Genomic DNA, 16,013 nt, shown 5'->3' on the forward strand with positions numbered 1-16,013 from the left:
ACAAAGCCTTTTTATTTTCAGTGCAATGCAATTCTTGTAGAGGGTAAACGCAGTTGTATTTAATTAATTTGATTAATAAAATAAAAATATGCAAATATTTAAATGAAATGTAATGAATGAGAATATTATATGTATTCTAAAAATACGTTTATTTGCTTGATTAGTTTATTATCAAGATTTGAACAATACATACTTTACTCATATGATTGAATTAAAGTACAATGGTTTACATTCAATATTTACAATTTGAAAACAAACAAACAAACAAACAAACATTAAAATGACAATACAATACATGACCAAATCCATTAGTTGTGTGATCAGAGTTCTCAATTCTACATCTACACAGAAAAAAAAAAAAAAAACTTTCTTTAAATTTAACAAGTGTTAAGGGCATTTCAGCCACAAAAAGCCATTGCTGGGGAAATGGCAACTAGAATTCCTTAGGCACTTCTTGAGTTTTTTTTAAAAGGCACATTCCAAAGTTGCAGTTTGAAAATTCCATCCAGATAAGAGCACTTCACTCCACATCACCAAGCTCAGCAAGTCAACATGTCCTCATTCTTCCAGGCTGCTGCCCTCATAGACCAGGGCTGAGTCCATTTCTCCAGTCTTGGAGTCGTAGTTGCCTCCGACATCCTTTGTAACTACTGGGCACAGATCCTGTTCACACCATCTGTAAATTACACAAGGACAATTGGGCCAATTGTTTCAAAACAATGCTTATAAATAAAGCAAGTTGTGTTTCCTGAATACAGTTTGCATTTCTGAAATAAAGGTGATAAAATGCATTGCTAATGAAGCACTGTGGTCTTACCTCAGGGCAGCATAAACATCAGCCCGAGATGCTCCATCCCAGTTGGCATGGTCTACAAGCAGTGCACCTGAGAGAGGTACAGAGGAGACTATGAGACAGTGAAATCCTATTCTCCAACCTCTAACATTTATGCTGAAATTACTCTGTAAAAAAATATTTAGCAGGATTTACTGTGATATTATGGAATTCTGTCTGTGGAAACATTAGTATAAAGATACACACTACTTTGTTGGACAAATACATAGCTTTGCCTTGTGCAAATGATGTCCATTACCCATATAGACGCGTGCCAAGGTGTAGGCCAGATCTCGAGCTGCCATCTCCATGATGCCAGGCGGTCTTAGTACAGCTGAGCGCATGAACTCCCCCAGCCTGGAGAGGGCGCTGTTCACGGCCCCTACAGCAGGCTGGAGGGTATGACCAGCTTCTACAGCTAAGGTCTTCATCTACAGAGGGGAAAAGGTTTACAACTAGGGGTCCCAGCTGTCCTCCCATAATACATACATTGGTGGTCAAAAGTTTTGGTCACTTAGAAATTTCCATTCCACTCCATTACAGACAGAATACCAGCTGAGATCAGCTGCATTGCTTTTTTTAATCAGGGCAGCAGTTTTCAGATTACATTATGTGCTTACATAATTGCAAAAGGGTTCTCCAACATTTTCTCAGTTAGCCTTTTAAAATTATTTCAGATTAGTAAAACAGAATATGCCTTTGGAACATTGGATGAATGGTTGCTGATAATGGACAATGTATATATTGCATTAAAGATCAGCCATTTCTTTTTACAACAGTCATTTACAACGTTAATGATGATGATAAACAAGGACATTTCTAAGTGACTCCAAACTTTTGAACGGTAGTGTATAACTGACTCACTAGACATAATAGAGATAAAAGTTCACATACTTGAGCCACTTTCAATAAAGAAATGGTGTTTTAGATACACCCAGTAGACATGTATTTCTTACTCTACTGTAATGGTGCAAGATTAAAACAACACCAAAGATTTTTTTGTACCTTAAAATAACGTTTCCAAAACAACAGGGTGACAGGGTGAACGGCACTTCTGCATTCACTTCGCAGCCCTCTATCGGCTATAACCGCACTATGTAAGTTTGCCAGATCGGGTAGCGGATCTGTAGTTCGATGGAATGAAACATAAGAAACTACAAATTTGACTTGCATTTGATGTCGCAATACATCGTACTTTCATAAATCATGCAACATATTCTACCTTGTCTGTGGAGATTGTTATTTGCAAAGCCGGTGCTGGATAAACAAAAAGCATGCATGCGACAAAGGGAAAGTTCTTTGGTGTTGCTTTAAGACAAGCAGATAAACAGAAAAACAACGAGATTCTAGGTTTCGAAATGGCCAAAGTTCGGACAACACACCTGGCCTTCTGACCTTAAATTACTCCACAATGACTGAAGCGTTCAGACTTGTCCTACTTTACCTTCACGTCAGCGAAAAACGAGTCCAAAACCTGCCCCGAGCTTTTGGAGATGCAGCGCAGCACATCCAGGGCCAGAATGTTAGTCGTCCCCTCCCAAATGCTCAAGACCTGAAGTAGAGACCAGAAGTGTGTTTCAAAACCCAATGTAAATCAGGCAAGTCACAAGTCAATTATGTCAGTCCATGTAAAAAACTATTTAGGCAATTTGATGTGTTCTTCAGCTCTACCTGTGCATCCCTTAGCATTCTGGGTAATCCTGTGTCTTCAATGTAGCCTTGACCCCCAAAGCACTCCAAACCCTCAGAGACTACAGCCACAGCCTGAGAGCAGAATACTTATGAAAGGCATTGCATAGGAGACTAGACTTTTTTTTACACAGAAGAATGTTCTCATTTTTGCTCTCATCACTGCTCTTTTGTTCTCATCTAAGTAGCAAAATAATTAGACTGCAACACCAGATAAAAAAATTAGATGATATGATTTTGTATCACAGTGATTATATGTCTGGATTTTCACACCATCTGTAAATATAACAGCATCATTGTTTTTGGTGTGTGTTGCTCTCTTGGCCTGGGCCCACTTGAAAAAGAGATAACAATCTATTCCCTGGTTAAATAAAGGTAAATAAATAAATGGTATTAATTTGTGAAAGACCACATGCATAATAGAGTCTGTCCCCACAGCAGTGGGTGAGCGGAGGAGTGTTGTGTGTGTGTGTGTGTGTGTGTGTGTGTGTGTGTGTGTGTGTGTGTGTGTGTGTGGGGTTACTGGCCTGTTTCCCCGTGTAGAGCTTGGCCACGGTGGTGAGCAGCCGGAGCAGATGGAGATCCATGTCGGAGGCCTTGGCGCTCTCCTCCCTCCCCAGCAGGCGGCACACCTCCATCATGAGCAGGAACGCCGCGCGCGTCTCCACCTGCACCAACCACACGGGGGGCATGGGGTTTACACCGGAATACACCCACAGTATGGACTTGTTTTTTTATAGAACTAATAATTAAACGGTTGGTTTGTATAAGTACAAATTACAAGTTACAATGTCATTGCAAGACAAAGGCATATTAATAATAGAATATTTCTAACAAGTTTAAAGTGAAGATACTTGGGACTCACCTCCATCCTTGCCATAGTTTGCACATGCAAAGGATGGTCCTTCAAGAACTTTCCAAAAACAAACCGTTTGGTAGCATACTCTCGGCTCATTTGAATTACCCTGAAGGAGATTTCAAAAAGTCCAGTCACTCAGATTGCTTTGAAAATGATTGTATGTATGTCAGCAAATACATGACAAATAAACGTTACAGAATTCGTACCGTCTCATTGAGGCCACAGCAGATACAGTGTTGTGGATCCGCGTGAGGGTTAGCATGTTAGCAATGGAAGCCACCCCTCTCCCTTCCACTGAAATCTTGAGGGGGAAATAGCATTTTGCATTAATGCAACATAAACCACCTGCTACTTCCTGAGTTGTGTTTTACAGGCAGCTAGTTTTGGTGTCTTCTTCAGATTCCTTTTGACGCCATGTGGTCATCTGGAGGATCGATTAGCATACCTGTCAAAGGTTCTTTATCAACCGTCACTGCGCCTGTCGTTCTCATGAGACACATGTGCATATTGTGCAATACACCCCTGTGCCAGATGTGCCAGATGTGAGTACACCCCTGTGCAATATCACAAAATGTTAAATGATTCAAAGTTATATCACATATGTTTTGCCCTGAAGAGCTGTTCAGAGCTGATGGAGCATGTCTGGTTACCACGACTACAGTGATGCATAGTCCCAACAGTGAAGCAAGGAGGAGGGACTGTGATGATAGGGGAACGTAAAGGCGTGTAATGTGCTGGAGAGATGACCTTTGCTGGCTCCATGATAACCTGGTCAAATATGTTGCCCAACTTGAATCCAATACCTTTGTGGTATTTAAAGGGAAAAGGTAAATCAATACAACCTGCCTTCAGTAAAGAGCAGCTGAAAAACTGTTTTTTTCTGAAGAATAGCTGACTAGTTGTGTCCTCCTACCTCTGCCTGTGTTTTTATGTGTGTAAAGCTACACTGTTAGTTTCTTTCTTCATTTTACATTAAGAATACCCTACCCTGCAATTACAATACCTTAACCTACCATGCAACTTAGAGGTAATGCAATTGTATGCGTTTCATTTGCCATTTAAGTGATATTGCACAGGGGTGTACTCACTGCTCTCACTTCAGTTAAATGCTGTATGAGGTGCACCTCAATTTTATTTCCTTCTACCATATTGTTGGTATAAACATTCCTAAACGCTGACACAATGTCACTGGTACTAATATCAGGATGCATATGAACTCCACATGAATATGAACAGGTCCTCATACTGCAGTGATCTGGTCCTATCCACCTGTGCTGTGTGCACTGACCAGGTGTGCTGGTCCTATCCACCTGTGATGTGTGTGTGCACTGACCAGGTGATCTGGTCCTATCCACCTGTGATGTGTGTGTGCACTGACCAGGTGATCTGGTCCTATCCACCTGTGCTGTGTGTGTGCACTGACCAGGTGTCCTATCCACCTGTGCTGTGTGTGTGCACTGACCAGGTGTCCTATCCACCTGTGCTGTGTGTGTGCACTGACCAGGTTATCTGGTCCTATCCACCTGTGCTGTGTGTGTGCACTGACCAGGTTATCTGGTCCTATCCACCTGTGATGTGTGTGTGCACTGACCAGGTGTGCTGGTCCTATCCACCTGTGATGTGTGTGTGCACTGACCAGGTCATCTGGTCCTATCCACCTGTGCTGTGTGTGTGCACTGACCAGGTGATCTGGTCCTATCCACCTGTGCTGTGTGCACTGACCAGGTGATCTGGTCCTATCCACCTGTGTTGTGTGTGTGCACTGACCAGGTGTCCTATCCACCTGTGCTGTGTGTGTGCACTGACCAGGTGATCTGGTCCTATCCACCTGTGCTGTGTGTGTGCACTGACCAGGTGATCTGGTCCTATCCACCTGTGCTGTGTGTGTGCACTGACCAGGTGTGCTGGGAGGCCGTGCAGCAGGAGCTCCGCCGTGGGCATCTGTCGCGTGCCCAGCTTCTCTTTCAGCCGCTGGACTTCGATGACGTTCAGGATCCCCTGTCCGTCCCGCACCTCCGCGTAAAACAGAGACAGCCCACCGCTGCCCTACATGCAGCGAGAGGCGGCGGGGGAACAAATGGCATCTATGAGATGGTACTATAAAAAAGCATAACCACAAAAAACGGGAGGACATAGATGTGGCACGTGTTCCATCTGTTATTTTCTACAGTGATCGATCGGTCTATGTTATATTGCAGTAGACCGGTTTATACTGTAGTTAGTCGTGCACTTCCACACACTTCATCCACAAGGGGGCACCAGCCTCCTTCTATGTTACCTGATGGGCCTATCCAAAGTCACAAGCAAGAACTGATGACAGGTTTGTGGTGGACCCTTGCATGTGGATATACTGTATTTAAACTAAAGTTTGCCGCACTTTTTTAGTTTTTGCTAGTTAGTTTGTAGCTTTGCGTGCAGGCTCTCCATCTTAATGGACACTTGCTTGGGCTGCCCTGGAGGTAGGCTGGTGTCCCTTTTGTCATTCATCCACATAACTTTGTACTGACTGACATATCTGTCACACACGGTTAGGTAAGGGATTTCAGTCTGTCTTGCTCAAAATCCAAACTTTGTAAAAACAGTTCTATTCCTGAAGTGTGTCCCATAGAGTTCAAGTATACCACAAATATCTTATCCAAAAGAGGTAAATCAAAGATAATCAACTCAAACCTGTTTAGCTTGTCCATCTTTGTCGGGTATCCGGGCTAGTGTAAGAGTCATATCTGCATCAGTGGCAGATGTGAACCACTTGAAGCCTCGCAGCTTATAAGTCCCATCAGCTTGTGGCCAGGCCACGGTCTCTGTCCCACTAGCTGGCGATGGAAGGTTGGTGAAGATTCATTTTCAGTATTCTCACAAAATTAAACAAAGATTTTTGAGTAGTAGTAGTAGTTTTAGTTTAATATCATATCTGAAGCTATGGTTATATCATGGCAAAAATAAAAGGATATAAATTAGAGAACAGACCAAACAAATAGAAGTACATAGACGAACATTTCTGAGACAGGATATATCACAGGCAACAGATTAAAAGAGTGCACAGTGACACATTTCAGATTTTTTTTCCAAGTATGTGATTGTGAATGCTATTAACTAAGCTAGTAGCGTTGGCTTTCAGTCCGTCTTGTGCGTCTCTCTCTAACATGGGTAAATATAGCTTAATAGTAAGAATAGCAAAATTCCTAAAACTCTAACAGAGCGAGGCTTGACAAAATGTTCACCTACCGACATCAGAACCCCCCTTGCGCTCGGTCATCCACTGACCCGAGGTCCAAAAACGCTTGGGGTCACGAGAAGTCAATCTCTGAAAGGCCTCCTCCACTGACGAGGCCCCACCTAATGACTGAATGACAACCAACATGCAACATGCATGAATAGCAAACACAAGCACAATCAATGCCTCTGTCCTACAACCATTATTACAGCAATGACAGCTAGAGGGCAGCAAAGCCCTTTATCCTTTCAAAACACAACAGAAGCTTTTCACATAAGTTTTCTCCATAGATGCAGACATCCCAACCTGCAAAAAGTCATTTCAGGGAGGTATCACGAACCTCCCCCCAAACACCCCCACAAAAAAAAAACTTTAGCCTACTTAAGATTAATATATAATGTATATTCAGTACACTAAATAAAGAAGGCTTAGGCTATAGATAGAAATTGTGAAAATATGTAAATTTTGGTAGTTTGGTCTTTTCATGTTGGCAACTAGCCATCTAGTAGGCTGTAGGCCTGAATAACCAGCCATTGGGCAATGCTAAAGTCACTGTTACAAACAGTGCAGCGTGCAAGACTAGGCCTATCATTATTTTTTACTTTTATGAGACAAGGGTAGCCTACACTTTGAAATGGGTCTTACATTTTCCTTTTTTTAAGGCACTGACTCTGCTATGACGCTCCTGTTCCTATACACTGAACTGATTAATTAAGTTCAGGAGAAAAGAGATAAAAGCCCGCCTACACTGAAAACTAATTGGTTGATTTAGCGAAACAGGCCAATCAGGAGGCTCTCTGTCTTGGATGCACTCAGGCACACACGCACCACCACTCTCCCTCTCTCTCCCGTCATGTGCGCGCTACACTCAGATGCACACGCGGTCTCGCATGCGTGCTCTTGATCCCTCACTCTAGATTCCGGGAGATTTTATCTCATTTGAAGGCGTCAGGGAGCCGCTATCAATATGCGGGGGACTCCCGGAACTTCCGGGAGACTTGTGATGTCTGTAGATGTGCACCATAGATTCAGACCTCGATGACTTTGGCTGCTCCATCGGTCATGGCCAGAGGGCAGGTGTACAGACCAGCTGAGGGAGCGTAGAGGAAGATCTTAGCCATCTGGTACACCCGGCTGCAAGGAATGTCAATAACAAAGAACACAATAACTAAGCTGTGTCTGGCTGTCATTTAGTCATGCACTATAATAACAAAGATGAAAGAGGAAGTCGGATTAGGTTGGCAGTGACCTGACCTGTGCCAAGCAAACAAAAGTCATAAGATTTACCAACACTATGAGAATAGACTGTCAAGTCAAGTAACTGTGAAGTCACATTTAACGTGATTTTACATAATGCCTGTTGAAAAGCACCAGTCATAGACAGAATATATCTATCTATCTATAATACATACCATCTGCTTAGCAAATTAAAAACAAACAATACTTCCTACCACCTCGCTCACCTCCACTCTCCATAGCATCTCTCGTAGCCGGCGGCGACCAGGCCCTCCTCGGCGGAGATCTCCTTCATGCGGGTCCAGGCTGGACATGTGAGGATGTGGTCCACCCGGCGACCCCAGGCATCAAAGTGCTTCAGACGCGGAGGGTTCTCCTCACACTCCAGACCCAGAGCATCGATCTCCTGCACTAGGCGCTCCCCAAATCTAGTCAAGTCCTCCTCCACGTCCTGAAAAAAAGTGTAGTAGTTATATTGTACTGAAATGACTAACATTACCAAGACATCTAATTTCCTTCATCACTGGTCTAAACACATGTCTATTATGATCTGCTAGTTCACATGTCTATTATGATCTGCTACAAGTTCACATGTCTATTATGATCTGCTAGTTCACATGTCTATTATGATCTGCTACAAGTTCACATATCTATTATAATTTGTCACAATTTATCATAAGTTCATCAGTAGGCTACAACAACTGTGCAGAAAACATTAAGACAAATGAAAATATTTCAGTTGTCAAGCTAGACCTGTAATTGTGCAGGCTGTTCAAGTGACCTACTCGTAAAGGTAAATGTCGCCGCAGGTAAGTCCGCAGTAAGGCATCTTCCAAGAAGGGGTTCTTCAGGAGAGGCTTGTCCTGAAAAAACGTTCCAATGGATGAGCGCGAGAACACCGGACCCTCAGGCAGCTCGACAGGCTGCTCCCAGGAGCTGGTTCGGCTCTGCTGGAGGTCACTGCTGCAGGACAGCGGCCGACTCAATAGGAACCAGGCCCGGTTACTGGTGCTCACGACTTGTCGGCCAAGCCAAAGGAGGGCCATGAGATATCAGGGAGATAGCCTGTAAAACATTGAAAAATACCTGAGACCTGAGATATATCAAAGTCGTTGTCTATATAGTTACTGAAGAGGCTATCATCTTCAAATCACTAGTGGAGGCCTATTGTAGTGGCATCTCAGTGACATGTTAGCAAGGATATCAAAAATGATTACTACATATCCATGAAGTTTTGGTTATTGTTGCAAAAGAGCTTTGAGTAGGCCGAACAAAAAAACAAAAACAAATTCCAGACGGTGTGTGTGGGGAGCATAGGCCTACACTTAAATATTAAGGAGATGGTAGACCTCGCTCTGGCTGGCCTAGTTGAGTTGACGGCAATTTGACAGGTTGTATTGTTGTGAGCTAAGATCAGGCACGTGCAGAGAAGGGGGGCTACAGGGGCTCTAGCACCTGCCCTTTTGCCCCTTTGATGTCCAAGTGCCCCTTGACAAGACCCGTTTTTTACTTTTTAAAATTTGTAATACTTCCGCTAGTTCCAACGTGAATATTCGCTAAAATGTCTCATTAATAGTTTGTGAAATTAGAAATTTACAAAAATGGACAACAGTTCTCTGTTAATAAAATAACAATTTTCTGTGTTAATTGAAATGCCTTGCGGCCACCAATTCGTGGTGTCATACATTCAGTGAACTCTCAGAAGGTGCACGCAGGCACAGTGCTGCAGGAGACGTTTGGGAGCACGGTAAGGTCACTTGGCAGTTAGCCTATCTGAACATGCAATAGTATTCAGCTTAGAGATAGAGAATAAAATGTTTAAAGTTGTTTCATGTTTAATGAAGTAGGCTATCAAACCCGTTTTAACCATGTCATGGTCCATCCATTTCAATAACCTTCTCGAGCGGAATGCAACCTTCCAGCAAAGGACATCAGCTTGCAGAATGACGTGCTGATTGTGGGCTGAGCTCAACTTTGCTAAGTAGGTGAACGTGGATGCAACAGTGTGTTCTAGCAATACGCGATCAGAGGTGAACTGAGCTAAACAGGTTGCATGAGTATGCCGAGTGCTGCCAGGTAGGATCTATTAATCGTTCAACACATAACAATTCAGCAATTTACTCAAATCGTTGACCGTTGCCTGGTCACAGAGAACTGTTGTCCACACTGTTTTTGTAAGCTATAAAGTTCCAAGGCCGTCAAACTGTTCTCAAACAGCACAACTTACCCGGTCAGTCTTTTATTTACAGTCTGGTGCAACACTTCAATCCAGAAGATAGAGCACAGACAGTTTTGTATGTTCAGTCAGTCACACTGCCACCACATGGTTAGGAGTGTTTCTACCAAAGATAGGCCTACTTATAGCCTAGAAATCTAGACGCAATTAATTTGCTCAGCCTGTACGTCTAGTACCAAACCATAGTGATTTCTATTAGCTGACGCCGTGGACGTCATCCAATCACAGCGCTCTATTTTGTTAGAGAGTCTTAACAGGATAACGGCGGGCTTAACAGGATAACGACAGTCCTGTGACGGTGAACAACAAGGAAGGTGGCTATGGCGAACGAAGAGCGGTTGTTTGAATCGGCGTTGGCGTCAACTTTGGAGGAGTTGGACTTGTGCTTTTCTGCCCTGCCCGCCCCTTGGATTAAGCGAGGTGAACGGTTCAATTCCAGACTATACATTTCAATGATATAGGATGAACCGCCAGGTTAGCCTACTTATTTTTAAAGAGCACTATATAGGCTACTAATAGACAACTGAAAATCTACTAATCCTTATCTGTCAATGGGTGATGGCTGGTATTGGGTGAGGGGCATAGGAAAAGCAAATAATGGCAGATATATCATAGGCCTATTGCCGTCACCATAAAAGGGTAGGCTCTTGCTTATGCAACAAATCTGACATCATCTGACATGAACATTTAAAAAAACAACTTCTCGTGTCTGTTAACATTAAAAACAAGAGCTTTTCTGCAGCCTACATTCTGCAGGCGCGGCTCTACAGGGGGCAGAGTGTACGCGGCCCACCCAGTAGCCATAGGCTTACAATGTAATGGAACACAGCACAATGGACACAGTCACATTTCACACTTTTGTAAATATCTCTAAATATTTCTAAAATGCACAAATTAAAATGTGCATAGGTGTTATCACACTTGGTCCCTCTCAGGCTTCTAAACTCGCCTAGTTGTTTTGCTACAGTACTTTGTTTGGAACGTTGATCAAGCATTATTACCCATGATGATCATGTGGGATGTCTATATTTATTTTTACATAGATTGTAATGGAGGATCCGATTAGTTACTTAACTTGGATATCATGGGGGTTTTCATATTTTTCTATTTAATGTATATTTGAATGTAATCATAATCATTAATGTATATTTGAATATAATCTGGTCAATTGTAAGATACCTCAGCCAACCCCATTTGAATCTCAGGCGACCCCACATGGGGTGCCGACCCCAATCCAAAGCAGGTATGAGACCCGCAGAGAAGAATGTGTATGCAAAATAAGTCCCTTTTGTTTCGGTTCACTTTCTGAGTTTGTTTTTTTTTTTTAACACCCTTAGTTTAGTATACGCTCAGAGCTGAGGGCTACACCCATCATCAATGGCTAGGTGTGCAGGTATGCAGCAGTAAGGTGTAAATCAAAGCAAACTAGCAAGCTAACTGCCTAAACACACATCCTTGGCGCTCATTAATGAGTCTTATTAACAGACACCAAACCATTTAGGCATACTGGAGATCTTGACAGTGTAGCTCAGCCAACTCACCCCCAACACCAATATTTCAACCTATGATTCAACACCTTTTTTTATCAGGGATTAATTGTATAATTGAAAAAAGAAATCCGAACAGCAAGGTTCAAAATTTTCATTTGCTGATTTATTTCAAATTCAGAAAGTAAAACAAGGAATGCAATAACTCTGAAACACCTAATGATTAATCTACATGATTCATCTCCATGCAAAATCCTATTCTCAACCTCAAAGGCAGAAAATACTGAGGAAATAAAAGCATGACTCATAAAACCATCTGTTAGGTAAAAGAAATATATTTTGCTACAAACAACATCATTTCCATATCAAGGTGTTCTTTATTTACTACGCGTAGGGTCATACTCCCCAGCGAGACTGACAAAAAAGTGTGGGGTCTTTGCCGTATTTATACAGAGAGATAAACATGCTTCTAGCGTCTTAATATTTGGCTGCATGCCCTCGCTCACTTCTGCTTATTAGGTAGCTTGCCATTTCAAAGCTGGGGTGCAAATACATTCTTTATGAATGTAGAAGAGGTACAAAACAACAAAACTGGTCTGAACAGGATTGGCGACGCAACTTTCTCTAAACCAATAATACAGGGGTATAGGATACAATGTTTTCAATAGCACTTAATACAATGATACATAAAATAATAAAACAGTTTTCTCCAACACCATCTGCATTACAGATAAAAGTATGTCATTTTGCCTAATTTCCCTCACGGGATCAAAAGATATACTTTATTAAATTTGTTTTTTTGAAAATCCCAATCAATCAGTCAATCCCAATATTTTTCAATCATCTAATGTCTTGGTCCATTCTGAAGCAGAATCACTATCTGAAGTCTAGCTCTCAAGATTATTGCTCATCTGATTAGTTTGTTTTAAAGTGTAAATTGATAACATGTAATGATACTGACACAGGGACACAATCAATAGGCGTCTTTAACTAGACCCTTCATCAGCCAGAAACACTCTTTTAACCTTCATAGTAATGGCCTTCAGTGAGGCCGGAGACCATGTAGACCAATACACACCATTTGTACCGTCACCATTGTAGTGTCGCCATTGGTACCGGCCGTTTGGGTTGGCATCCAGGCAGCTATGAAACCAAAATCCTCCCCTAGAGTGACCTTTTGCACATTGACCCCCCCAATGCCAGGTATCCTGATCCTTATCAAAGGTAGAAAACCATCTTCCATTGTGTTTTGCTAGAGAATTACCTGAAAGAATTAGAACACATTTTGCTAACTGTGACAAGCGTGCATTGAAGCATTGATCACAACAAGCATTGGAGCACTAGTCCTGTATAAACCAAACATACTAAAAAGCAAAAACAAAGAGGTCAAATGAGACCACTCTTACCTGCGCCGCCATTAGTGAAATCAAAGAGACGGAGTCTATACCCATCCAATGCTGATTCTACAAAGAAGTTGGGGTACAGAGCATAGACTTTCGCCCCAGCAAAGTCCTCCAAGTCTATTCTCAGTGCATAACCCCGCCCCCGTGTGAGGAGGTGCATGTTCTCCAGACCTAACAGCAGGTGACACAACAAACATTGGAACAAACACTGACAACCAACAATAAAAGAGTTATTTCTCATCAAGATCTTTTGGGATTTTCAAGAAATGGAATTATAAGGTTATTCCTGACATTTTTGTCAAAACAGAATTATTCACATATCTTATTTACATTCTGTGGGGTGTTTCTTTCTTACCTGCATTTTTTTAACTTTATATAAAAAAGACTTAAAAGGAATTCAAAAATTTTAAAGCTCAATTTGAAGTCCTGGTTTGTATGTTTATGGTTTCATGTAATATGATTGCAGATGTCTTACCCAGCCAGTACTCTCCATCCTTGTATCCAAAGCCCTCCTTATACGTATCATAGGTTCTGTCAAAATTCACACTCCCATCCATTCTCCTCTGAATCACCTGATGCGAAGGTGTTGAAAGTAGGAAAGTCATAATGGGTAGACCATAACAGACCTTAAACCTTTTTAGTAAGTACTGTTTAGGCTTATGTGGTGTGTTAATAAGTCTTTGCCATAAACCTCAGGCCAAAGTTACATCGTACATGTCTGTGCATTTGGCTCATATTACGTCATTAGGGCCAAATCTACACTTTTTATGAGTCAAACACATCTACTCACCGTCCAATGGCCCCCTTCATGGTTTTCATTCTCACTGCAACCCATGTCACAGTACACCTCCATAGGTGAGTCCTCTCCTACAGGGTAGATGGTGTAGACGCCATCGTGAATCGATCCGTTTTTGAAGACATCTTCACAGTCGATCGGCAGGCCCTCGTGATAGATGCGAGGGCGAGACTGCACCAGCAGGGGCAGGAGCAGAGCAACAGACCAGTAAACCTGCCAGGGTTGGAGGACAATAATGTGAAGAAAAGTACTTGGGTACTGGTCTGTAGAGCTGAGCAGCCTCCGATTTCTCTACAATAAATAAAGGTCATTATTTCTGGTGCCTGCATGATAACCCCAGTAAAATGCTCTTGAAGGCTGCCTTTTTTTGCCCACAAAGATTGCTTTGTTGGTGATTGTTTTTGATGGTAAATAGGCTTGTTTATTGATTGGCCGCTGTGGGAAATCCCCTACCTATAGCACAAGGAATTTAACACCTCTCCTCTGATAATAAGTATATAATATCCTAAAAAGTTGTTTTTATCTTTATATACTCAACCAAAAATGCATTTCAGCTGTAACTCACCATTATGAGGTCCAGATAGTGTCTGGTGTCCATGAAGATCGAAAGGTCTTATGTATCTAGCTTACTATATCTCTTTGCACAAAAGTGTTTAACCAATGAGTATTTATCTCTTGAAGAAGTATTGTCAAAGATGTCTATCAAATGTGGTTCCAGGGTCATCTCTCTGGTACTTGCACTCACCAGGTGTTATATAGGGCAGTTCACAGGGGTGGGGGTTGAGGGTTCAGCAATAAATATTAATTTGGAACCTGTATTACATGTTTTGTTACATTCATCCTTTTTTCCAGTAACAGGAAGAAATCTCATGGTTAAAGTTTGTTATTGATCTAGAACCATGAAAAAGTAGAGAGTACATTTTTATAGTGCGTTGAGGATTATTCCTGGAATTAGAGGCATAATAGCAAAACCAAAACTTAATTATTTTTCAAAATGTCATTCTTGCAACAAAATGATACACACATGTACCAGTTTAATTACTCTTTCAAATCAGCAACAACACGCTGATGTCTCTTAAGCACTTACATGCTGATGTATTTACACAAAAGACTCTTAAGTACTTTGTACACACTGATGTATTTATACAAAAGACTCTTTGTATAAATACTTTGTATACCAGAAATTAACTAATACAGGCCTCTGTGTAAGATTGTTCCAGTATACTCAATGAAGGAAAAAATTATGACTTCAAAAACCTAGCTTATTTCAGAAGTTCTCAACTTTTTCAGGCCTAATAGTCACACCAAAGGTCAAACCAAAAACGCACACTGACTTATGGTTACTGATTATGATGAATGTCACAAACATTATTATAGGCATTATTCGAGTGTTCTTTCTCATGGCCATCTTTTTCTATACAAACAGTGTTCATGAGTTGAGCACTAAAGAAAGGTGAGTTATGACGTTATTCACTAAAGAAAGGTGAGTTATGGCCAGGGTTGTGCACAATTCGAATTGCAATTCTGCTTCCTCTTTGCTACCTCAATTGAAATGCAAGTGAAATTCAAGAATTGAATTGGAATTTAAGAGCCAGTTTCAATTCAATTCTGGAATTTTGCACAAGCCTGGTTATGACGTTATTCACTATGACATTATTCACTAAAGAAAGGTGAGTTATGACGTTATTCACTAAAGAAAGGTAAGTTATGACGTTATTCACTATGGCGTTATTCACTAAAGAAAGGTGAGTTATGATGTTATTCACTAAAGAAAGGTAAGTTATGACGTTATTCACTATGACGTTATGCAATAAAAGAAAGGTAAGTTATGACGTTATTCACTAAAGAAAGGTGAGTTATGACGTTATTCACAAAAGAAAGATGAGTTATGACCTTTTTCACAAAAGAAAGGTAAGTTATAACATTATTCACAAATTGGGAAAGGTAATTGACGTTATTCACAAATTGGGAAAGGTTATTTAATTTTGTTGCATGACAAGGGAAGCGGTGCTGCCAAAGTTGTGAGAGTCCTCATTCCTCAGAGTGGTTGTAGTAACATCACCGTCAGGAAAACGATATGCACTCCTGACATCGAACTGCTTTTCATCTCCGTTCGTCCGTTCTATCTCCCGAGAGAATTTCCCCAGATATTTGTGACTGTAACATATATACACCCCAAAGCAAACACACAAACTGCTGCTGATATTATTCGTAAAGTGACTCAAAGACTGCAATCTCTTTCCCCGGATGCCCCGTGTCTG

The 16,013-nt window shown here is 41.5% G+C and overlaps 2 protein-coding genes across 3 annotated transcripts; both read right to left on the minus strand.

Moving 5' to 3' along the window:
• Positions 1-162: 162 nt before the first annotated feature.
• On the minus strand, positions 163-10,142 carry LOC121718136 (acyl-CoA dehydrogenase family member 11-like). Of its 2 annotated transcripts, none has more exons than XM_042102981.1 (15): positions 10,058-10,142; positions 8,616-8,895; positions 8,058-8,281; positions 7,629-7,728; positions 6,606-6,723; positions 6,051-6,193; positions 5,277-5,426; positions 3,587-3,681; positions 3,387-3,486; positions 3,049-3,189; positions 2,504-2,596; positions 2,277-2,384; positions 1,092-1,263; positions 818-884; positions 163-676 (listed from the first exon to the last, which is right to left on the minus strand). In XM_042102981.1, the coding sequence occupies exons 2-15, from the start codon at positions 8,874-8,876 to the stop codon at positions 559-561; spliced, it is 1,890 nt and encodes a 629-aa protein (XP_041958915.1). In that variant the 5' UTR covers positions 8,877-8,895; positions 10,058-10,142; the 3' UTR covers positions 163-558. The 2 variants fall into 2 exon arrangements, with proteins under 2 accessions (XP_041958915.1, XP_041958916.1); XM_042102982.1 differs by lacking the exon at positions 10,058-10,142 and adding an exon at positions 9,952-9,970.
• Positions 10,143-11,704: 1,562 nt separating this feature from the next.
• LOC121718139 (microfibril-associated glycoprotein 4-like) lies at positions 11,705-14,456 on the minus strand. The gene is made up of 5 exons (XM_042102986.1): positions 14,318-14,456; positions 13,747-13,965; positions 13,432-13,528; positions 12,960-13,127; positions 11,705-12,817 (listed from the first exon to the last, which is right to left on the minus strand). The coding sequence occupies exons 1-5, from the start codon at positions 14,348-14,350 to the stop codon at positions 12,540-12,542; spliced, it is 795 nt and encodes a 264-aa protein (XP_041958920.1). The 5' UTR covers positions 14,351-14,456; the 3' UTR covers positions 11,705-12,539.
• Positions 14,457-16,013: the final 1,557 nt, after the last annotated feature.

Source organism: Alosa sapidissima, chromosome 9 (genome assembly GCF_018492685.1).
Source record: "Alosa sapidissima isolate fAloSap1 chromosome 9, fAloSap1.pri, whole genome shotgun sequence".
Taxonomy (NCBI): domain Eukaryota; kingdom Metazoa; phylum Chordata; class Actinopteri; order Clupeiformes; family Clupeidae; genus Alosa; species Alosa sapidissima.

Excerpts from the sequence above, each read along its gene's own strand:
- LOC121718139 (XM_042102986.1), bottom strand. The coding sequence starts at position 14,350 with ATGGACACCAGACACTATCTGGACCTCATAATG. Across the intron at positions 13,966-14,317 it reads ACTATCTGGACCTCATAATG|GTTTACTGGTCTGTTGCTCT; the intron begins GTGAGTTACAGC and ends CAACCCTGGCAG. Across the intron at positions 13,128-13,431 it reads GGATGGAGAGTACTGGCTGG|GTCTGGAGAACATGCACCTC; the intron begins GTAAGACATCTG and ends ACCTGCTGTTAG.
- LOC121718136 (XM_042102981.1), bottom strand. The coding sequence starts at position 8,876 with ATGGCCCTCCTTTGGCTTGGCCGACAAGTCGTGAGCACCAGTAACCGG. Across the intron at positions 7,729-8,057 it reads AGATGCTATGGAGAGTGGAG|CCGGGTGTACCAGATGGCTA; the intron begins GTGAGCGAGGTG and ends CATTCCTTGCAG. Across the intron at positions 3,190-3,386 it reads AAACTATGGCAAGGATGGAG|GTGGAGACGCGCGCGGCGTT; the intron begins GTGAGTCCCAAG and ends TGGTTGGTGCAG.